The 25,536-nt window shown below is 32.8% G+C and overlaps 1 protein-coding gene across 14 annotated transcripts in view; it reads right to left on the reverse strand.

The window, feature by feature from the left end:
* Positions 1 to 25,536, reverse strand: part of POT1 (protection of telomeres 1) — an 81,710-nt gene that overhangs the window by 35,680 nt on the left and 20,494 nt on the right. For all 14 annotated transcript variants that reach the window (XR_013992577.1, XR_013992578.1, XR_013992579.1 and 11 more), the window contains 3 exons: positions 17,281 to 17,411; positions 9,778 to 10,068; positions 5,074 to 5,229 (listed from right to left, as the gene is read on the reverse strand). Coding sequence is in view for 11 of the 14 variants with exons in the window: in XM_081038350.1 (XP_080894476.1) it covers positions 5,074 to 5,229; positions 9,778 to 10,068; positions 17,281 to 17,411 (578 nt within the window). In the remaining 3 variants the exon portion in view is untranslated. The remainder of the gene's footprint in view (positions 1 to 5,073; positions 5,230 to 9,777; positions 10,069 to 17,280; positions 17,412 to 25,536) is intronic.

Below are 25,536 nucleotides of genomic sequence, written 5' to 3' on the forward strand. Positions count from 1 at the left end.
TTCCTCAAAAATTACGAATAGAATTACCATACGACCCAGCAATCGCTCTCCTGGGTATCTATTCCCAAAATCTGAAAACATTTATCCATAAAGATATATGTGTTCCAATATTCATTGTAGCTTTATTTATGGTAGCCAACACACAAAAACAACCAGTGTCCTCTGATGGATGGCTGGATAAAGAAGATGTGGTATCTATACACAACTGATATGCTTTTAATGTAGAAGAATTAAAATGAGGCAGATGCAGAATGTTTATCAAAGAAATTGACACCCTTTCAAACTAAGAAGCTAAATAACCTAAATTACATTTATTTGTATAAAGAAAAAATTATAAACAAAAAGAGTTACGAAACAGGAAATTTAATTCATCTGAATGCGGCAGCAGTCCTGACTGCTGATGACTGTGGAACTCTCATTCTCTTTTTTCTGTTCAAGGTCAGAATGAGTAACAGTGATGAGATTCTACACAACAGAAACGCTATATGAGGAGGAATATGAAAAAAGACGAGCTAGTAAACCAACCTCCCACCTCTGCTTAGTACTGTTTCAGTTGATTGTATTTCTCCTCATCACTGTTTGGATTTGAGAAATGAGAGAAAAAAGTAAAGGGGAATAATCCACGCCCAGATGCTACTCCTTCATTCCAGTAATAGGTTTTGTGAGGAGGCAAGGTATTTAGACATTTCTTCTCTGACCTCTTCCACTCACACCTATATCATGGCAGGGGAACAGGTTAGTCAGAGAAGGAAAAAACAAAAAGAAAAAAAAAAAGAGGACAAAACTGATTTTCCTCATGGTCTCTAAAGTAAGATACTGGAAGAAAATATGGAACAACCTGTATCTATTTACTTTTATCTTACTTTTTTGAACATTTATTAGAATCGGCAATTCTTTTTTATATACATAACACAGCAGCACAGGACATGCAAGTCCCACAAAGGACTTAAAGAAGGCCAATGCAAGGAGGATGGTATCACATTCATAAATAAAAAGCTTCATCATTATGAAGATAATTTCCCCCTAATTAATCTTTAAAAATCAATGGAATTTCAATAAAATCCTCAGTGTCTTTCATGGAATTTAAAAAGTTGCTCTAAAAAGATATATGAAAGTGAATAGCCAGGTCAATTTTGAAGACTAAATGGGGAGTGGGTGTTTGACTTATGAAATAGCATTTAAAAACAAAGGTATAATAATTGAGACAGTCTGGTATAAATGCAGGCACATCAATGAACATCGATAAATCCAAAAAATAAGCAAATTACAGTATATGTCTGATGCATATACATTTTTCAGACAAAAGTACATGAAAGTATAATAAACATGGGTGTACGTCCCTACCTGTTAGGATACACAGAAACAGACTATTGGGGAACAAAAAATGAGAATAAACAGAGGTACAAAGAAGGTCCAATAGGTATTTATTTCTTGCAAATTAAAAGTGGGGAAAGGGGGTCAAATATCTGACGATGGCAGGAGAACTGACTCTAGGTGGTGAACATACAATGCACTACAGTGGTACCTCGGTTTTCTAACGTAATCCATTCTAGAACATTCAAGTTCTGAAACGTTAGAAAACAGCCAACAGCTTAGCCTCAGGATCTTGCACTCCCGGAAGCCGCGTAACATGTTCAACTTCCGAGGCAAGCATTTACTTCTGGGTTTATGGTGCTCGTAAACCGAAATGTTCCTTAATGGAGACGTTCGAAAACTGAGGTACGACTGTACGTGGATAATGCATTACAGAACTCTACATCTGAAACCTAGATAATTTTACTAACCAATGTCACCCCAATAAATTTAATAAAATTAATAAAAAATTAAAAGTACCTAAAGTAAGTATGGCAAAACATTTTGAAATATTAAGTTTGAATGGTAGGCACATGGATGTGTAGTACACAATCTTGTCTACTATGGGTTTCATAATAAAACAAAAGTTAAAGACCGAAAGAATTTATTTATATAAACGAGCTATAAAGATGATAAATTGTTATTTCCAGAAATTCCTTCTGGAGTCAGTATTGTATTTTTTTTTAAGGTTGCTAAATATACTAGGAAATATGCCAGATGCTCTATTATAATAGACAAATGTTGATTAGTCTTGTCTGTAATGTGATAGGATTCCAAAAATATAAGCAAAGAAGTCGTAACAAAATATTGTAAAAATTACTTTAAAAATTGTTATAAAAGCCCATTTCAATACAGAAACATTAAAAATAAAGCAAAGCAAATATGGATACTAAGAAATCACTATCCCTTTAGAAATCATTTAAATATTCCTTATAAACTACCATGAATTTCACTTTAGGTTTAATATTTTCAATGACTGTATATATCTGAAAATAACCAAATTATAGTTCTTGAGTCACTGAAGGCCAAACATAATTATTAATACGTATATTTTATAATTATTTTAAAATTGTGTCAGCATAAGACTGGGGATTCAAAATATACTGCTTTAATTTCTGGACGAAAGGTTTGAAATGTGAGAGAGAGAGAGAGAGAGAGAGAGAGAGACAGAGAGAGAGAGTGTTTCTGTGTGTTTCTGTAAAACGCTTAGGGAATAAGACAACTTACTTAAAAGCAAGATTTAGGAAAAATGTTAAGGGCAACTTAAACTGCATACTGTGTTGTATACAGAAGTCAATTACGTTACACTTCATAATTGCCTTAACTGTCTCTTTATTTAAAAACATTTTTTCCTTGTCCTTGTACAACAAAAATACATGTCCATGTATTTTGGTATAAAAATGCAATTTTAAACAGCTGTCTTCAAGTGCGGATAAGAGTTAATTTGTATCAATGTCATGTGCCTCTGGAGATTTCTTAAATTAATAGGAAATGGTTGATATAGAGCCAGGTTGTCTTAGGACAAACAAAATGCGACGTCTATATACATTAATAAAAGCCTACAGCTAAATTACTTATACACAGAGAAAATCCTATTCATTTTTCTATTATAGCAAATAAATAATAAAATGTCCTATCTGTAGAAAAAAATTGAAGCACCCTATCTTTAATTATGTGTGCTCACAGCACCCTCTAGTGGGTGAGATTAAGAAGACATAAAGGGAAATGGAAACCACCTGAAAAAAATGCAGTTCTCATTGATTCATTCATTAGCAGATACTACCGTGTTTCCTTGAAAATAAGACCTAGCCGGACAATCAGCTCTAATGCATCTTTTGGAGCAAAAATTAATGTAAGACTCGGTCTTGTTTTACTATAATATGTTATATAAGACCCAGTCTTATATAAGACCGGGTATTATATTATACCCACTATTATATTATACCCCGTCTTATAGTAAAATAAGACTGGGTCTTGTATTAATTTTTTGCTCCAAAAGACTCATTAGAGCTGATTGTGCAGCTAGGTCTTATTTTCTGGGAAACACGGTATCTACTTCATCATTTCTACATGGAAAGCTCTGTTCTGGCTGCTGTTCAGGATCTGGACGAGTAAGTCAGGACTAGAGGGGAGAGCGGAAAGACCTATAGAAGCAGCATAGGGAAAGAGAAGGGGATTAAATAGGGAAAGTGGATCTAAAATGTAAATCTTTTTCACTTATAAAATAACTCTATTTTTAAAATGACTTTAGAACTTGCTTTATCATTACTTTTTTTTAAATAAAATAATCGATGTAGATAAAATCAGGGGAAAGCATCAAAATATACCTTCAACAGTCAATTTTCTCCAAATGTCAGGTATGAGCGAGCACACGCACACACACAAAGGACAAGAATGCAGTTGTCCCCTTCCTGGACCCTGATTTTAACCTAATTTATTGACTTGAGTTGGGTGGCTTATTTGTAACACAATGTGTGAGGAGAAGTATTTACAAAGGAAAACTGGGCATTAAAATTCAGTTCTAAAAACTGCAATTCACTTGAACTGTTTTCTTCCTATAAGTAGATTGTATAACTTCTATAAACAGGCAGCATAACTTCTTAAAGGTGGGATGGGAACTATTTGCAATAAAATTAATTCTTTATCCTGGTTAAGAGAAGTGGCTCTGGAAACAGACATTGTAGGTTCAAATACCGGTTTCACCCACATAGCTGTGAATTCTTGGGCTTAATTTTTGAGTGTCTCAGTTTTCTAATTTGTCAAATGGCAATGATATTATGTACTGCACAGGACAGTGCTAAACACATACGAAGGATGTAACAAATATTATTATTGTTATTATTAATGCCATTCTTTGCTAGAAAGAATACTTGCAAATGAGATGTAATGGAGAAAAATATTCCTTAAAGTGTTATAACCGTGTTTCTCCGAAAATAAGACCTAGCCAATCAGCTCTAATGCATCTTTGGAGCAAAAATACGAGAGTGGGTCTTATTTTACTACAAGACCCGATCTTATATAATATCCTATAATATAAGATCGGATCTTATATAATATACTATAAGACAGGGTCTTATATTAATTTTTGCTCCAAAGGATGCAGTAGAGTTGATTGTCTGGCTAGGTCTTATTTTTAGGGAAACATGGTACTAAGCAAGAAGTGCAATATCTAAACAGTGTACTTTTACATAAAAAACTATCTCAAAAACAGTGAGCAAGTTCTAATAAACTGTACCCCCCCACACACACACACAAACATACACACACACAGAAACAATTTATGATATATATTAAAGGTAGATTAACATTTTCTTAAACTAATGAGTACAAAGTCACAGGCTGGATTTTATCAAACCAATTATCAAAGCTTAATGTTTAAGTTTACAAATCTTTTACGTATCCCCTGTCATTTTAAAGCAGTATTATCTTGCACAATACTCGTACAATGTCACTTTACTATTTTCATAGTAAAATTGCACACAGCTCTAAGATATTCAGGAAACATTCTTTAATTTTAAAAAGCTGTTCAAGCCAATATAGTTTAATATATCTACCAGATATTTATTTTGAACATACGTTGTATTAAGAACACAAATTAAAAAGTTAAAAAAATAAATTTGGAGTTCATTTCTAGACCTCAACTATCATCTATAAATGTGATTTTTACCCCCAGATTTATAAAAATGAAAAACGTAAAACATGTTTGCTACTCAACATCACCTTCAGAGATTTTGCCACTTGAACATGGTTATCATAGACTAAAACGTCTACTGTCAGATTCTGCAGCCGCTGGATGTCACTTAAATCACCATGAAAAACAAGGTCTTGAATTAAGACTCTCCAAGATGGGAACGGGGTCCTGGTACCATCCCACACCTGCCATAAGAGGGGAGAGCCAAGATTAATGATCTTTTTGTAAAATCGTGGAGGCTAAAAGAGTTTCATTTGTTGGCAATGTAATTTAAAAGTAGTTAAATGTATACTTGCAAATTTCTGCTAAACTTTAAATGACATGTATTTTTTTCCGATTGTAAAAAGGACTACATATATACAGATAGGGCGGAAAACATAAAGAAGTTCAAACTGCTATGACTCTAGGAAAAATATTAACATATTGTTGAATTTATCTTTTTTGCTTCTGTGTACTTACAATACATAAGTCTTTTTTTTCCTTTTTAACAAACTGGCATTATATTCTTTTTGTTCCTTAGTTTATTACTGAACAATTTATCAGGGAATTTAAATATTCTTCTGAGATATGATTTTCAATGGCTTCACATTATTTTATGGTATGGAGGCACACCAATGTAGTAAACTAATCCCCTCATCCATCATTTGGGTTGTTTCAAACTTTCTGCTATTTTAAATAAATTAGTCATTACCATCCTGTATATAAACCTTTATGATGAGTATCTCTGCTAATTTAAGTATAAATTCCTAGCTTTTAGGAATGTATCCTGACCTTTGCCCATTTTCCCACTTTGTTCTGATTTGGAAAATGCCTTTTAAGGCACAGACATGAATATTTTGCTTATGTTAGATGTTATGAATCCAAGGCAATAAACATCACGGGTGCTGGGAAAAGAAAAGGTGTTGGATTGCTGCGTAATGTACACGGAGATAAGGATGGAAACACCGGCAAGGGCAGGGACGAGGACATTCTATCCCATCCTTAGGCCATGAGCTCTCCTGTTGGTGCTAGGATTTGAAGCTGGGCTATGTTATGCTATAAAAGGGTCTGACAAAGATGTTGGTGTGAGGTTGGAATACCTCTGCACATCAGAAGTTTGGCTGGACAAAAGTAAACAGGCTGTTTGAATAAAAAACACTACATTTCTATAGAGAAGGTGTCTGCCGGTGTCAGATTACAGAGGAAGTACAGACCGGTGACAGTGCTACATTTCAAATAAACAAGTACCTGTTGGTGTCATTCACTCTGTTCCCTACATGATTCAAAGAACCAGGACAATCGTTTTTGAGAGCAGTAACATCATTATTCACTAACATTTTTCTTCAAATTTGTTTTCATTTTGTGTACACTGTTTTTGCGACATTAAAATGGCTTTATAAACCAATCCATAAGTCTTTTGGGTGAGGATTTGAGAGGGCAGAGTTACTATAAAAGCATATGCTTTTATGCTGCAGTTTTAATTGCCTAGAAGTCAGACTTTTAATCTTTCTTTACCAATTTGAAACATTGCTTAATGTTATTTTTATCACATATTGAATTACTATAGCTATAATTAAAACTTCCTGAGGTTCCTAACCTTGTTTATTGATCAGTCTCACTATAGCTTTAATTATTATAATTTCATGTTTTAATATCTGATCTGGAGCTCCCATTTGGTTTTCTTTGGCAAGTCTTTCTTGCTTTATTCCTGATCATTTAATGTTTCTAATAAACTTCAGAATTATAGCCAATTAGGAAAAAACCTGTGATTTTAATCTAAATTACATTTTATTTAAAAACACTTTAGGAAAAAAAAATAACAAAAATTTTAACAGTTCAAATTTTGTTTCATGTTTCTCAGTAAAGTTATGTAGTTTTCTTCACAGAAGACCAGGTATTTGTTGCATGAACTTTCTTGTTTTACAATCATTGACACTTTGAAAGATTTTTTGTTCAATTATATGTTCTATTTATTATCGATATATAGGAAGGCTATATTTTACTAATGTTTTAAACAAGTTAGGTCACTGAGTAATTTTATTACTCCAAATAGCTTTACAGTTAATTGTTGGGGTTTTTATATCTTGTGAATATTGACCTTTTTTTTATTTCTTTCTTTTAAAATAGTTAAATCTGTCATTTCTTTTTATCTCAGTGAATTTTCCAAGACCTCCTAAAACATTACACAACAGAAAGTGGGTATTTTGTCTTGTTTCTGATATTATTGACTCCAGAATTCTAACACTACATATTGTCTGTTTACCTTATGACAGAAATTACTCACCAAGTTAAGGAAGCATGCTTCTACTTTACTAAACATTTCCATAAATATTTTAAACATTCAATGAAATGATCATATACTTTTTAATATTCATGGAGATGACCATAATTTTCCTGATATTGAACTATGTCTGATTTCTAAAAATAAACATTTCGGTTTCTATATTAATAAATAAAACTGGGATGCATGTCCTTGTTTTGTGCAATATTGGTCTGTAATTGGTCTAACTCAGTCTAAAGGAGTTCACCACCTGGGCTCAATCACTTCAGTACTTAATTCAACAACTTAAAAAAAACCTGAATTAAATTTAAATTTTAAAAATGAAAAATAATCAATTTAATCTAGACTCATATTTCCTAGCATAGAAGTTGAATATAACATTTTATGAGATTTAAATACTCCCATATATGTAAGCATATATCTTGCATCTTTCCTAATTTAGAAAATTATTTCTTTTAAAAAATCATAATAATAGAACTTTGTTTTTTAAAACTTTTAAAGTGATCAATTTTATCTTCATCTTTTTCTTTTTTTCTTAAAGCATTAACTACATATAACAATTCCTACATACCTTACTTACTGTTAGGAAACAGGCACTATTGGGAAACAGCTTCTTTCATACATGAAGAGTAATTTAGCAAGAGCTACCAAAATTTCAAATGCACAAACTCCTTGAATCAGCAATTCTATTTCTAGCAATTTATCTTCACAGCTCTATGAGTACAGATGTGAAATGACAAATGTTTAAGTCAACCTCCTAATGCATCAATAGGACGCAAGTTAAAAACATGCCATGCCTCCATCTGATAAAAAAACAACAAAGAAACAAACAAACAAAAAAAACAAAGCAGTTGAGTAGTATCCTAAAATTCATGTCTACATGAAACTTGTGAATGTGGCTTTACTTGAAAACAGTGTCTCCACAGATATAATCAGTTAGGACGAGGTCATACTGGTTACAGTGGGCCGTTAATCCAATGTGATTGCTGTCATTATTAAGAAACACAAAGGGAAGACGTCCATTTGACAACGGAGACAGAGATTGGAGTGATGCACCTGGCAAGCCAAAGAATGCCAGCAGCTAAGAAGAGGCAGGGAAGGAGTCTTCCCGTGAGACTTTGGAAGAAGCATGGCTCTGTTGACATCTTGATTTTGGAGTTCAGGCTTCCAAAACTCTGAGATAAAACACTTATGATATTTTCAGCCATCCAGTCTGTGCCAGTTTGTTAGGGCAGCCCGAGGAAACTAATGCAAGGAACTTTTTAGATGGTGATGTAGAAAAATCTCTATGATAGAATTAAGTACAAAAAGCAATGGCAGAATAATGTGTATAGTATGCTATCATATGTACACAAGAAGAAAAAAGTTTATATATGAACTAAAATATGTCTGAAAAGATATTCAAAAAAACTCTCTTCAGTGGTTACCTAGTTTTTTGGGGGGGAGAGACTGAGAAGATGGCGGGATGGGGGCAAGAGAAGGACTTGAGGAGAGAAACTTTCCAATACATATCATTTAAAAATGTATTTTAAATTTCTGGATGTTAAAATTAACTATCCAAAATCAAACACCTTATTAAAATACCACTCCCCGTGCTCTATATAATTTTGTTTTGTTACTTTATTCAATTTTTTGAGTTAAAAGCTTATGCTAATACACTGTTTTTCTTTCTTTGCTCATGAACGTTTTAAATTTTGTCTTAGAGTATATCTCTGACTATAGCCTTTAATCTGTTGTTATTTATATTATACTCTTAGAAACCTTTAATTATAATTTCTCTTGGAAACAACACTGGAGGAACATTGTCTTTTTTAACATCTAAGTTTTTGGTTTGTAACAAATGTTTAAATTTATACGTGTATTGATTTTAGTCAAAAGAATGTATTTTTTAATGTCTCTTTTTGGGGAATAAGTAATTGCAGTATTTTTGCTATGGTAAAATTATTACCTTAGATTCAATCAGACTGTTTTCATTGTTAAATTACAAATATGCCATAGTGTATTCTATTACATTTGAGTTCGAAAAGAAAAATAATTACCAATAAAATAATTTTAAAATTTTAAACAGGAATGTGCATATGTAGAACTGCAACTAAAAAATAGTAATATTCTTTAGTGCTAAAATAAGAAACACATATTTGATTAGTACTAAAATACATAAATATATTTTACTAGTACTATAATTTTATTATTACTCCTATTTTATTAGTATTAAAATAAGAAAAACAAATAAATATAACTTGAACTATACTATATTTAACACATAGATCTGATGATACTATTTTCCTCTGGAAGTACAGGATAAAAAAGAGTAGAGTTGCATGGATATCCAAACTTATTAACAACGGTAAGTTAGATTTTAAGTTCTTAATACATGGTATGCATAATTATTCCATCAAAATCAAAAATATAAGCTCATTATATGCATGTAGGTGGTACCAACCTATAACTGCAAGTGTTTAAACATGCCTACCTTAAGGAGAAATGATGCTCCATCCACTTCTGCTTTGCCCAAGAGCTGACAAGTCAGGTCAAAATACTGCATTGGCTGAATATCACACAATTTTACTAATGTCGAAGAAAGCAAAATATTAGCAGATGCCCAAGCACGTAAGGTTTCTACCATTTTGTGGTCCTCGGATGTGAAGTTAAAACACTTGTTTGAAGTACGAGGTGTGACAGGAGCTCCGACAGTTCCCTCAAATGTCAAAGACGCAAAGCCACTGCCGTTGATACCTTGAGTCTCGTTTTTATGTATTTGGATCTAAGAAAGTGGGACACAGTAGAAAACAAAACAGAAACACACTTAACAGCTTACTGATACAGAATCCAGGAAGTGAAGAAACTTGAGATTATAATAAAATTTTGCCAGCATAGTTAATAAAAGACATCATTCTTTAATATTTCATTTATTTGCATATGAAATTATAAAATTAACTGGGTTCTATCAAGATCCATAAGCACCATGTAAACTGTAAGACATTCTGCAAAATTTATTATTTTTTTAAAGAACAAGGTGGTAGACTCCCTAATCCTATCAATCTTGTACTTTTACATTTGTTTTTTATTAAGATATCATTTACAAAAGGAAAAAGAATAACAAGTGACAGTTACTTATGAAAGTAACGTGGGAAAGTAGAACACTTCAGAGTGTGAGCTGACTGAAATGCAGCTGAGGCTAAGGTTTCCTCAGTCTGACGGAGAGCTGACTTGGGCTTTCTGATTTTGTAGCTCAGGTATTAGACGCACATGCATTTGACTGTCACGTCGTCTTCATAAAGCAACCCTTCTGTCCTTGTGAAATGCTCCCCCTTTTAATCTCTTGTAATACTCTGATATTAATATAGTTATTTCATTTTCCTAACGCTAACTGTTTGGTTTTTGCGTTGTCTCAGCTGAACAGCCAACATATTAAAGAGATAGCTATAAAGTTATTTTTCCTTTGACTAGGTTAGCCCTCCAGCATCCACACTGCTACACCTCTAGTATCTGTTTCATACTTAACCAAAACGCACAGCCACACAGCAGCTCTTGTAATCCTTAAGTAGTCTTGCCCTTATATAACGTATAACCCAGCTTTAAGCAAGGATTCATGGGCAACAAAGCTCCCTAGCAGTCTTTTAGATGCCCCCCTCTGTATAACTCTGTCCTCTCCAGGGAACTGCCTTGAAGATTCCAGCTTTTTCAGCGGCCTTGAACTCTGATCTTAGGCGCCTCAGCTTAGCATGACCACTATGTTCTGCTTGCACTTCAGCGTACTGCTGTGCAGTGGTTGGAAAACTGCCCCCAGGCAGAGTTTTGGTGAACATGTGGCTTAACTTACCAATTTCTCTTCTCTCTCTGATCACAGGTGCATTTGGTCCAGTCTAAAAACAGTTGCCTCAGATTTTGTCCAATTTTATGGATCTTTATAGCAAAAGGGCTAGTCTAACACCAGTTATTTTCTCATAGACAGAAAAAGTTCACTCTGCAGGTTCTAATTATACTTGTCTCATAAAGATCAATTAACTTGATTTGCAAATGCTTAAATGGGTTCTGTTTGTTGCATATGCTGTTTTTCTTTTTTGATTTGGGCTTCACTCAAATGTCTAATAATTCCTGATTCCATGCTCATCTTTCTTTGTATCACCAATTTCACGTTCTCCAGTCTATACTGTTCATCAAAGTTTGCCTCTGCTAACTATCAGGGAAGACCAGAAACAATCTTCTAGCTTAGGTGTGCTGGTAACTTTTTTCACATCTAACTTATCAGCAAGTCTACTTTGTTTCACATTCAAAACATACCTTATCTACTTCTGTTTCCATCACCATCCTAGCTTAAGCCGCCTGCATCTCAAGACTAAAACTGAAATAAATCCATAACTGATCTACTTTCTGGCTTGCCTCTTAACAATCCATTCATTGCCCATGTAACTGTCAGAATGCTTTTCTCAAAATATAAATCAGCTCATTCTATTTGAAACCCTTTAATGACTTCCCATTGAATAGAATAAAATCTAAACAACTTACCTACCATAAGGCAATATATGAATTAGTCTCTGCCTTCCTCCCAACTTTCCTCTTGTACCACCCTCTCCTATGTAGTTCACTAGCATCCATGATGGCCTTCTTTCTGTCTTTTCAATACCATGCTCATAAGTACCCCAGGGTCTCAGTATGTGTAGTTCCATCTGCCTGGAAAATATTTTCCCTCCTATCTCAACAGAACTCCTCTGCCTTATCATTTGGGCTCCGACTCTTACGTCTCGTTAGAAAGGCCTTTCCTGATTCTGTTTTATTTTCTTCATAGCAGCTATCACTATCTGAACTTACCTTAGCTTATATGTTTACTTTTATATCAGCTGGCTCTCTGCATTAAAACATAAGCCTATACAAACAGGCACCCAATAAATATTTGTTGAAAAATAAACAGAGAGACCTTGACTCTTGTTTTTTATATTTTTGCTATGAACCATGATCTCCAAATTACAACAAGCAAAAGAAAAACAAGAAAAAATATTAACAAACCTAGACTTCTAATAGAAATGTCTATATTTTTAATGGCCTTGTCCAACTAAAGAAAAATTTCAGGTCCACTCAAAACTAGCTGAGATATCAACACAAAGAGGGTAAAGATGTACTACTAGAGAAAAATAGGAACATTTTCTAACAAAAGAATAATATCCTAGAAACACATCTTAATCTAAATCTATACAGTAACCTCAATACATATAAAACATAAAATAAAATTAAATAAACCTAAACCCAATTAATATTGCTTCAAATAATGAAGTAAAGATCGACAGAAACAGATAAATAACATTAAAGTCTTTAAAAGATGCTTTTCAATAACTCAAAAGTGTACATAAAATCAGAAAGGATAAAGGAGGTTTGAACAAAACAATTAATAAACATGGCCTAATTTATATTCATAGAACATAGTACCAAACAACCAGATTCACCTGACCATGGAACATTTACTAAAATTGACCATATACTAGAATATTAAATAAACATTAACAAGTTTCAAAATATTACACATTTCAAGGTATGTTCCTTGACCAAAACATACAACAAAAACAAAAAGCTAAATACAAAATAACTTAAATATTAAAAATGCATTTTAATAAAAAATTATAATACTTTATTTTCAATGTATTTATTGATGTATTTTTAGAAGTACATTGATTTCAGAAACATATAAAAGAACCAGTCAGAAATGAAGAATACAGTAACTGAAATGAAGAATATATTAGAGGGAATCAACATCATATTAGATGAAGCAAACAATCATATCAGTGCTTTGGAAGATAAAGTAGCAGAAAACACACAAAAAGAACAGCAAAAAGATAAAATAATCCAAAAAAATTAAGGAAGTTTAAGGGACCTCTGGGACAACATCAAACATTATTGGGGTACCAGAAGAAGAAGAGACAGCAAGGAATTGAAAACCTATTTGAAAAAAGAGTGATGGAAAACTTCCCTAACCTGGTGAAGAACATAGAAATACAAGCCCAGGGAGCACAGAGTCCCAAGAAGATAAACCCAAAAAGGCCCACACCAAGACACATCATAATTAAAATGCCAAAGGTTAAAGACAAAGAAAGAATCCTAAAAGCAGCAAGAAAAAAGCAATTAGTTACCTACAAGGGAGCCCCCATAAGACTATGAGCTCATTTCTCAACAGAAACTTTGCAGGCCAGAAGGGATTGGCATGCACTATTCACAGTGATGAAAAGAAAGGACCTACAACTAGGATTTTTCTACCCAGAAAAGCTATCATTTACAATCGAAGGACAGATAAAGAGCTTCTTAAAAAAGAAAAAAAACTAAAGGAGTTCATCGCCACCAAGCCAATATTATAACAAATGTTTAGGGACTTCTTTAAGAAGAAGGAAAAAATAAAAATAAAAATATTGATACTAAAATGGCAATAACCACATATGTATCAACAATTACTTTAAATGTAAATAAATTAAATGCTCCAATCAAAAGACACAGGGAGGCTGAATGGCTAAGAAAACAAGACCCTTACATATGCTGCCTATAAGAGACTTACTTCAGATCAACAGACACGCAGACTGAAAGTAAAGAGATGAAAAAAGATATTTTATAACAATGGAAATAAAATAAAAAGCTGGGGTAGTAATAGTTGTATCAACAAAATAGACTTTAAAACAAAAGCGATATAACAAGAGACAAAGTAGGACCCAGTAATTCCACTTCTGAGTATTTATCTGAGAAACCCAAAACACTAATTCGAAGATAAGAATCCACATGTTCACTGTAGTATTATTTACGATAGCCAAGATATGGAATGAACCTAAGTGTCCATTAACAGATGAAGAGATAAAGAAAAAGTGGTACATATATACAATGGAATATTACTCAGCCATAAAAAGGAGTATTACTCACCATCTACAACAAGGATGGACCTAAAGAGTATTATGCAAAGTAAAATGTTAGAGAAAGACAAATACCATACGATTTCACTTATCATATGAATCTAAAAAACAAAATAAACAAAACAGAAACAAACTAATACCATGTTTCCCTGAAAATAAGACGTAGCCGGACCATAAGCCCTAATGCGTCTTTTGGAGCAAACATTAATATAAGACCAGGTATCATATTATATGACACCTGGTCTTATATTAAAATAAGAACAGGTCCTATATTAATGTTTGCTCCAAAAGATGCGCATTAGAGCTGATGGTCTGGCTAGGTCTTATTTTCTGGGAAGCACGGTCGATACAGAGAACATTTTAATGCTTGGAGTGTGGGAGAAAAGGGGGACAGGATACAGAAGTACAAATTGGTAACTACAAAATAGTCATGGGGTTGTAAAGTATAGCATAGGGAATATAGTCAATAATATTGTATTAACTATGTATGGTGTTAGATGGGTCCCAGATTTACCGGGGTGATCACTTCGTAAGATACCTAAATATCTAATCACTATGTTATACACCTGGAAGCTAATATAATATTGTATAACAACTGTAATTGAAAATTAAAAAAAAAATACATTAAAAATGTGACTACTAACAAAAAGAAAAAATTAGTACTGGAACATGTGGATATTCATTTACCAAAAACAAATCAAAATAAAATAACTTTAATCTGTACCTCACACCAATAGCAAAAATTAGTGGCTCATAGACCTACATATAAAACCCCAAACTAGAAAACTTCTATAACACATAGAACATCTTCGTGATCTTTGGTTAGACAAAGATTCGTAGATACAACATCTATATCACAACCCATAAGTGGAAAAAAATATTTATTGGACTTTGTTCAAATTAAGAATTTCTGATTTTCTATACACACTGTTAAAATAAAAAGAGAAATCAGACTTAGAGCAATTGATTTGGAAATCACGTATCTGATAAAAGATTTGTATCCTGAATTGATTCAAAACGTTTACCTTTTGTGGTCATTTTGACTTTGGGGAAGAGACAGAAGTCACACGGTGCCAGATCCAGTGAATAAGGTAGATGAGGACACACCATAATGTTTTTATTTGACAGAGATTGCTGTACCAGAAGCTATGTGTGACACGGAGGCTTTCAATTGTGATCACAAAATACGGTGAACAGTGCTGCAAGTGCCATACAAAAGCAGGGATCTTCAACACAGAAAGTGGTGGGTCAAACCTTAGTAACAGTGTGTGACAAGTTTCAACTTGTACTGTGTAGCCAGTCAGGTGTAAGCTATGGTTCAGAGCAGGTATGTTTTTAAAGTGTGCCATAAATTATCCTCCATCATGACAATGCTCCGTGTCACACATCGCTTCTGGTATACAACAATTTCCATCAAATAAAAACATGATGGTGTGTCACCCTCCACCTTATTCACCAGGTCTACCACTGTGCGATTTCTGGCTCTTCTCCAAAGCAAAAATGATTCAGGACACCGAGGAAGCTATGACAGCACAACTAAAGACACTCACGAAAGAGGACTTCCAGAATTGCTTCAGAAAGTGGCAGGAACGATGGGATAAGTATATTCGAAGAAAGGGGGAGTATTTTGAGGATTAATGGCAATGTGTATTTTACTGTAATAATTTTTTTATTTAAACATTCACTGTATTGTTTGATCATACTTCATATATATAATTATAATACATATTCACTAAAAGATATGTAGTAGAGACTGTTTATAACAGCATAATATCCTCAAACTGAAAACTACCTAATTTCCAACAGAAAATACATAAATGCTGACATATGTACATAATGGGATACCACTGAGCAATAAAAATGAACAATGTAAAACTATGCTTAGTAACATGGTTGACTCACATATGCATAAGCCAGCCATTTTAAAAAAAGAAAAGAAAAACTATAGTCTGTTCCCTTTATATACAGAACAAATACAGATGAAAATAATACGTGTTAGACGTTATGAGACTATTCCTGGGGACGGGTGCTAATAACTACCCTGGGTGGGGATAAGAAGGAAGTTTCTAGAGTGCTAGTTAAATGATATACTTATATTATGAATGGAGAGATGTATGTTCTCCTTCGATTAAACAGGAAGAATAATAACTAAAAACGTTAGGAGAGGAGGGTGCATTGTATGAATATATTATAGGACACAACAGTCTGTGAGAAATAAGCTATTTAATTAAGTATGAATAATTCTGTGATATAGTGCTACAATGGTATTTCTATTTCTATGTTTATCTTCACGCAAATATTCTCTACTATTCATCTATTCTCAGGGAAAAGGCACTGATAGATCAAGAAAGTAATTCCCACCATATCGAAGAACAGAACACAACTGGAATATTGTGCTAATTTATGAGCACTGCGTTGACCCTAAGGGACACAGATAAACTGAAGCATTAGAAGAAAAGACAACCAAGAAAATGAAGGGGTTGCATGGAAACCCATGTAACAAGAGGAAAAGATGAAGGATATGAAATGCTTAAAACCTCAGGGATTGAAATATTAAAGTACTGAAAAGCTGATTTTACAAAAATCACCTCTGTTCATATTTTAACATATTTCTCATAAATGAAGATCAAGTTATTTTGACTTTATACTTAATATCTCAATGTTTTCATTGTACCTGAATTAATACAACAAACAGCAAAGAATAATAAAATCTCCCAATCTTTGTACACTTTTGCTGTTGTTGACCTAATGCTTTTTTTTCCCCAAACAAGTGTGTGTGTTTTTTTTCTCAAACTCTACATGAAAAACTTTTAAAACATCAACCTAAATTTAGAAGCAAGACAGAGTCCAACTAACCTGAATCATGGCATCTAATACATTTCTGTGGAAAGAGGGCAAGTAATTTGTTCAAATGAAGAAGTTTCCTACTATAAATTATGTGAAGTCTGACACTATTTTACATTTCTTCTTATCTCTTCAAATACTTGATGTCATGTTCTAACAAAGCAACTACATAATTAGTGCTAAATAGTTTTAGTGAACAATACAGTTCTCTTTAAAAAAATATAAGTTCTAGACAGTATGAATTATACCTTCAGCCTGTGAAAGCGAACAATATCTCCATTTTTATAAACCATCGGATGGGCTTCATAATTCCCACTAAACAGCAGGCAGGTTAACTTTGCATTTGTCGGGTCCACAATTGTTACAACCGAACAGTAATCTGGAAAACATTAAAATATTTCACCCAACTTTTAGTATTTCAAACGATTTGACAAAATAAGAATATAGTAAGTTCAAAACACCGAACAGACTTTACTCCTCCCTTTAATTAAGTCTTCTAAGAACAGGATCAAAACAGAGACATTTTCTTGGCTCTCAAAATGTGCTACCAAATTATTTTGCAAAAGTGTTCTACAAAAACTAATTTTAGCAAAACAAAAATTAAAATACTACTTAATATATTTGTAAATTATCTCGAGTGGTAATAACTTTTCATTACTTCAAAGTTTAAAAATCATGATGCAGATAAACATATTAAAATATAATTTATAAAATAAACATAAATTTAGATTGAAAACAAAAGACTAAAAGAATTTCAACAAATGTGGTGAAGAGTCAATATACTGCATAAAGATATTATGAAAATTGGTTATAAAACCTATGATTTCACAGTAAATGTGTAATTCAAATGAACAAACAATTCATAGAAAACTGTACAATAACAAATTCAAAAGGAAAAATGATGATTTGCTAGTTACCTATAAAAGATTACACACTGGTATAAAAGAGGTATTTTATATAATTTAAACTGGAAAAAAAAATGATAGTTGAGTTGCCATGAATACCGTTACTTCAAATACAAACTGTAACAATGTAAAAATGTAGTACAAACTGTAATAGATGCTGCCTTTTAATATACACGTTTCAGAAAACTCCCCAGTGAAAAAAATACGTTGCTTTCTCTTCCTTCTCAGTACTGCAGTAATTATAATATAGAGACAGAAAAGAATAAACCTAGAACAGTAAAGGGAAAGGAATAGGGAGGAAAAAGAGTAAAGGAAAGGGGAGAAGATATAAACATATTTAGGAAAATGGGAAACTAAATGGTTAAGGGACAAAATGAACAGACTACAAACCAGAAGAGATTATAAAGTGGCAACAGCAAAGATGGGAGTCACTCGGATTAAGGATGGGAGTGAAAAGTAGAGCCAAAATCAAGGTTAATTAAAAGGTTACATACAGAACAACTTTTTCAGTATCCAACCATCCTGACCCCCATTCCCTGTGAAGATGACCTCATGTAGGCAAGCATAGTATCTTAATCTTTAACCCCATCACTTCGCAGAACATAGGCTGTTTTCCAAGGAAGTTTCACTGATTAACTGGGAAGTGGTAAGGCTTTTAATGTGGGTATTAGCACCCAGAATAAATCTTTCCCTCATTAGCACAGCAGGGGGCCATGCCTGATAGACAGCTCTCTTCCCACCCACCCTACACTGACACTTTCAGTGAACATGCCCTATGTGGTACTAAATGTCTCTGTCAGACTTCCCATTCAAGGAAGAAATCAAGTTGGAAAAATAAACTACTTATATATAAAGCAAAGGAGACAAAGTCCACAATCTAGTAACCACAGGTAAGTCGGGAAGCCAAAAAATAGTCTTGTTAGGAGGAAAAAAACAAAAGCTTATGTAGATTAGATCTGCAAGCTATTTTAAAAGAAGCACTGCTGAGAAAGTTGGACAGCTTAAAGCCTCACTCTATGAAGAGGAAGACAGCTAGACTTCAACCCTAGAGTACACTGTTCTGGGACATTCTCTTCGGCAGTTCTTGCCCCGCCATTACCGCCTCTATCTTGACAATCTACTGCTAGAAACTTTTGTTTCCCTTTTGCCTTTTTATCTCCCTCTTTGTTGTTACTTACAAGAGTACAAACAAACAAACAAACAAAAAGTCAAAAAAGAAAAAGAAAATCAAGAGAGTAAGTTCCCATTTTAATGCTTCCTGAGGTCAAACCAAATGCTAACTTGACTTCTTCCACCTGTCCTGCAGGTGATTAGAAGATGAATGGCATCTTGAAGAACATTGCCGAATTTATAAAAACTATAAAACCAAATGAACTTTGAAGCAACTGATAAAACCTGGGTAAAATATGTAACCTTATGACCTATGTTTAATAATGCAAGTAACTGGCAACCTTTACAGCAAAAGTCCAAAGGCAATCAGAAGAGACTAATCTAGTTTCTATCTTCTTTATATGCGTATTAAAGTTTATAGGCCTGTATTTACAATTTTCTACACAAATCAGTACTTAAGCAATAATAATTACAGCTCTCATTTTTTAAGAGAGTCCAAAAGTATTACGGTATTTGACTATATATCATTATGGACAGAAAAAAAATATTCAAAAACTTGTACCTGTAAATGTTGTGGATTTAAGCGAACAAAGTGCCCATACATTTCATTGTATGCAATATTTTCCTCAAAAAATTATAAATATTGAACTCAACTTATTGATAGTTACTGATATACACGTTGAAATGTTTAGGGAAGACGTGTACTGATATCTTCAACTTACCCTGAAGTGAATCAAAAAAGAAATGAATTAATGGATCCACTGATGATGATCATTATATGGCTATTCACTGTATAATTCTTTCAAATATTCTGTATATTTTAATGTTTTTTTAATAAAAAACTGAGAAAAACAAAGACTTTATATTTTTTTAGTTAAATAATTTCTGTCAATAGTATTAATAGCAGTCATTTACAACAACTTTATATAATCTTTTGACCTGTTAAAATTCTCAAAAAATTCTGAATCAATCATATCAGAATTTAAAAGGTTTTAATAAACTTATCTGAAAAGTAACAAGCAGTTTCACAATATTATGAAGGATATTATGAGGATAACAATCAATAAACCATAGTTTTGATCTTGGTTCTTTTCTCAATTTGTCCTCATAACTATAACTCGACGTGAATCTTACTTTCAGTTATAGAAGTGGTACCAGCCTGTGAAAAGTATCCTGTACACTGGAAAACTGAAAGGAGTTATCAGAAGCCCGATGAGTATGCTAAACACTGATGGACAGCTGTTGAAGTGGTGGTGGAGACTGGGGAAGTACTCATTCTGTTTATTATCAAATGATCAAAATTATTTCTAATGCTGATAGAAATTCATTTGAATTTTTCAGTTCTTATTTTATTGTTGGCACATGCTCCCAATAATCTTTTGCTTAAGCCTGATTTATATAACACATACAAATGATAAGTCTTTCAAATATTTAGCCTAAAATAGGAGCTTTCTTATCATGTTTTTGCAAAACAGAGAATATGTTTTGGTTTATCATTTTACTTTAAAAATCAAACGCCATTTTTAAAATGGGTAACATACAAGCATATCCACAACTCTAAGAAGTTCTTACACTGCTTTCCAAATAAAGCAAAATATTTTAAATTCAAATTAAAGGCAAAGAATTAAAGCATAAAACAATTATAAAAAAATATTCTAGTGCACTAATTAATTTTAACTGGGTTTTCTATTCCAATCCTCTACTTTTTATCTTTTTCTTTTTTTTAACCCCCCCCAAAATGTCCTGTTTGTTTTCACTCAGGGAAGTGGCAATAGGGGAGGTGGGGTTATGACATAACTCTCAGAAAGTTAAAAGTTTTTTGACGTTAAATTGAAAGACAATCTCTTTTTGAGTAATTTAAGTTATACATTTCAGTAGAATTTCTATTGTATTAAAACAACTTTGCCCTCAAATAACTCATACTATAAATTCAAATGATAACATTAATATATCCATTGTAATTCTTTGTTATATCAAACAGCAAGCATTTCAAAAATGTTCACAGCAAAGCTTAGGACTTCATCAATGCATTAAACTATTTTACTTTATTCAAATAATTACAGCAATGTACAAACATCTGTTGGGGTAACTAAGGGAAGGGTATTACAAATTGCACTTAAAAGAAATACTGCACAGTGGAAAGATAAACTGAAAAATTATAAAACTCCCCTGTACATTATTCTCAAATTTGTTTTATTTCTCCATTACTACAGCTCTAATTTTGCACTACTGTAATAATCTGGAATTATTTTTCCTACCTTCAGGTTTTTATCTCTCCAAACCAAATTACAAACAGATCCATCATGTCACCACTCTTACCAAAGAACTTCTAGTGCTACCACATTATCTATGGATGTTTCTGAGTTGTGGAAAAAATATACACATACATAGATGTGTATATGGTTAATTACAGAATTATCAAAGAACTACTTCCTTAACAAAAAAATTACAAAAGTAGAATTTAAAAATATCTCATTTGAAGTTTGTTAGTTTATTAAATCTACCTGTATAAGTCTTTTCTTTACACACACACACACATACACACACACACACACACACACACACACAAGCAATTCTATTCAATTACTAAGCTTCAGGCTCAGATAGACTTGTAATAGCAACATTCTTGAAAATATCATATAGCTGCTACAATGCAGCTCTCTAGAATGGCATAACTAAACATGACGATGTTCTTAGAATCAACCAAGGTTATCTATAAAATAATGAGGAGTTTCAAAATAAAATACCATTTTATATACTTTGTTTTTGTATTTAAGTATGCACATATTTATAAAAGATGGAAACAAGAATTCGGATTCAAGAAACCAGTAGCATTAAAAAAAATCTGTCTAATAATTTGTTTCTAAAACAATAAAGACAAGTAGTAATCTAAACGAAATATTAAACAGCTTTCAGTTCTTTCAATTTGCATTAGATCTAGGACATGATTGGAAAACAAGCTAATAATTTTAACAAATACTAAAAATAAGTTTTACTTATCTGCTCCAAGAAGTGAAGTGTTCTGCTAAATACATACATACATAATACATACAAATGAGTATATAACGGAATATTACTCAGCCATAAGATGAAAGAAATACTGCCATTTGTGACAACATGGATGGATCTTGAGATTATCATGCTAAATGAAGTCAGACAGAAAAAGTCAAGAATCTTATGATTTCACTCGTATCGGGTATGTAAAACTGAAAACAACAAACAAACGACAAATAAACAGAAACTCATAGACACAGACAACAATTTAATGGTTACCAGAGGGTAAGGGGGGAGAGGTAATAGTAGTAGAAGGTAAAGGGGGTCAAATATATGGTGATGGAAGAACTGACTCGGTGGTAAACACATAATGTGATATATAGATAATATATTATAGCAATGCACACTGGAAACCTATATAATTTTACTAACCCATGTCATCCCAATAAATTTAATAAAAAATTTAAAAAAGAAAGAGTATCTCAGATGCATTTACCAACTGTTTTTCAGTAAGTGCAATGAAAAACAAACCTGTCCGGAGATGGGCAGATTGAAAAAAACAGTATCAGATTGAACCAATCCTTGAAGGATATTCTACTATTCTAAAAGTTATGCATGACTTTTTTTAAAGTACATGTTGTTCCTAACTTAAAAAGCACTACTTTTCATTTCAATCTCTAAAAATAATAATTAAAAAAAACAAGAGAAAATTAAATTTAAATTCATTTGGACTTTTGTTTCATGAAAAACGGCAACATTTTGTGTAACTTTTGCTGTTGACATGTAATCTTATTTATTCATAAATTCTTTTCATGTGCTCTTAAACTATAGTTTACAAAAAAAAAAAAAAAGTATCCAGACATCATTGAAAAAAGACAAATAACCAAACTGAAAAAATAAGGAAGAGAATATATTTTGATTTTCTTAAACAATGATGTGTAAAGTGGGGATGGGTGGGAATAGTGTACTAAAGTAGAAGGTTGTGAAAATGCAGATTCTAGGGCCCTACATCCCAGCACCCTATCCCAAAATGAAAATCAAAGTAATTTGTAACTTGAAGAAAGTAATTTTGGGGATTCTAAATATTATTATACTCCATGAATATTACTATATTCCTAAGAAGCCACTGATGACCACATAAAACCTCCTATTTATAATAATTCTGAATAATCTTTCAAAGGCCAAATGTTAACTATATGATAGTTCTATCAAATAAATAAAGACGTTCATGCATAGATGACCAATACAATCTGAATAATCAGTTTATTATATATGAAAACGAACAAGACAAAAGAAAACTCATAGACACAGACAACAGTTTAGCGGTTACCATAAATTAAATACAGAAAACATTTTTTTATTTAGGTCTAGATTATAAACAAAGTGTACACCACAAAAATATCACAAGTCCTTAATAATGATTCCTGAAAAAGACTGCTATAATAGCATAAAATTATGCATCAATACACTGCTGACATTCTATTGCTTATATTTAATTCAATTTGTTCTGCAGTTAGCTTTGGAAATTGAAAAGTTCCTATTTTCATTATAAAAGACTGACAAGTTTTGTTTCTATTTCTGAAGTCTGGAATGTTAGCCTCTTCCTCATCTATCAAAATTCAATTTATCCTTGAAAGTTCAGCTCAAATGCTATTATCTCTTAGAAGCTATTCCCCTGTTAGCACTAATCTCTCCATTCCCACTCCCACAGCACTCTGCTTGTTCCTTCTGCTACAGCATACCACTGTTCCTTATATTAGCTAGTTGATTACAGTTAGGTCTCCCTTATTTGTAAACTGAAAGTCCATCATTTTTTCAATATGGACAACAAAGTCCAGGACAATGCCTCATTAGGTTTGCAAATAAATTTTTTAATTCAATGAAAATAAGAATGTACCACAAGCTTCAATAAAGAATGAGAAAAACAGTACTGATTTTTATGATTCATTAAAACAATTCAAATTATAAACTAATGAAACATAAGGATAATATACTAAATTAGCAGTCTAATAATTTGTTAGAGGAAAAGGTCACAAAAGATGGAGTCCTAAGACATGGACGGAAAGCCAGATGGAAGCCTTGAGCTTCATCAAAGAAGTCATTCCTGAACATAAGAAAGCAAGCAATATAAAGGTTCAGAAACAGGGGAAGAGAGATTTTTCTCCACCTTCATTCTCCAAGTGGAAACCTACTTCCGGCTGGCACGGACAGAACAGCTGGAAACGAGTGTTGAGAAGAGGCTTAGCTTGCCTTTCCAAATCCTTAGGAAGATAAGGGATGACGAGCCATGGCCTGCTTGCCTTCCATTCCTGAAAGTAAGGCAGCCAAGCACTTGGGAAGAGTCTCGTCTCCCTCAACTAGACATTCTAACTTTTTAGCTCTTGAGAAATAAAAAGACGCATTATCAATTTTTAAAAATAAATAATTAAATATTACATATAATTTGACATTGTACTAGATGCTTAAATCTCTTTGAAGAACCAGAGGGCTCTGGATCTTATGGAGTGCCAATGAGTTATTAATTATTCAGTAACTAATAAATTCTTTTTCAACTATTTTAATGTAGGATACATGGGAGTTTCTTATTCTTCTTTACAAAATTAAAAGGCAATAACTGCATAAGCATTTAATATGCAATCAATATTATTCATACAAAACACAAATTTTCAAACAATTGTGCTGCGTAACAATGCATTAATGGCAAGTCATTCTCATAAGTGAAAATAATATTTACACAGCCAAAAATAACATGCTAGGGTTAGCTGAGATGTTTTTACAGAATAGGAAAAGAAAAATCTTAGGGCCCAATGTCCTAGCACCTTATCCTAGGAACCAAAAGGAAAACTGATACAGGCTCTCATAAGTTCAATCTTTTGGATACTACTCTAAGAAATTTGACTGTAATGATCAGTAAGTGGCTAGGATGGCAGATATCCTTTTATAAGATAGTGAACAGCAAGACAAAAGGTCTGCTTGTAAAAATATCATAACATCCCAAACTAATCAAGTTTAATCAAACTGCTTTTCTAAACCCGAGAATTTTAATAGGAGGTAGGGTAGGAGAAACCACTGAGGAACACAGAGGACTGCTGAGGTTAGGCAGGGAGCCACAGGTGATGTGCCACATGACGTGGCACCAAAAGGCTGAGACCTCAGGGTGTCAAAATTTGGGGAAAGAAAAAGAGGAGAGGAAAAACATAAAAAATGATATGAACACATTGACTATTTTCTCCTTTCTCTGGACTCACCTATTAGGAGAGCAAGCACCCACAGAGTTCCCTTTACTCTTCCCACTTGCTCAGAGTGAGTGGGCATTAGGGTATTAATCAAGCAAGCATGAACCGTATACTGTGAACAAATATGGAAATGTTTCATGGCCTGCACACATTTATCTATTTAGCAAGAACAGACAATAAGAACAGATTAAACGTGTCTCAAGTTTAAAAAACAAACAAACATTAAGCTATTTCTTAAAGTCTGAGACTATGCTAAAAT

Source organism: Rhinolophus hipposideros (genome assembly GCF_964194185.1).
Source record: "Rhinolophus hipposideros genome assembly, chromosome: 25".
In the NCBI taxonomy this organism is placed as follows: Eukaryota; Metazoa; Chordata; class Mammalia; order Chiroptera; family Rhinolophidae; genus Rhinolophus; species Rhinolophus hipposideros.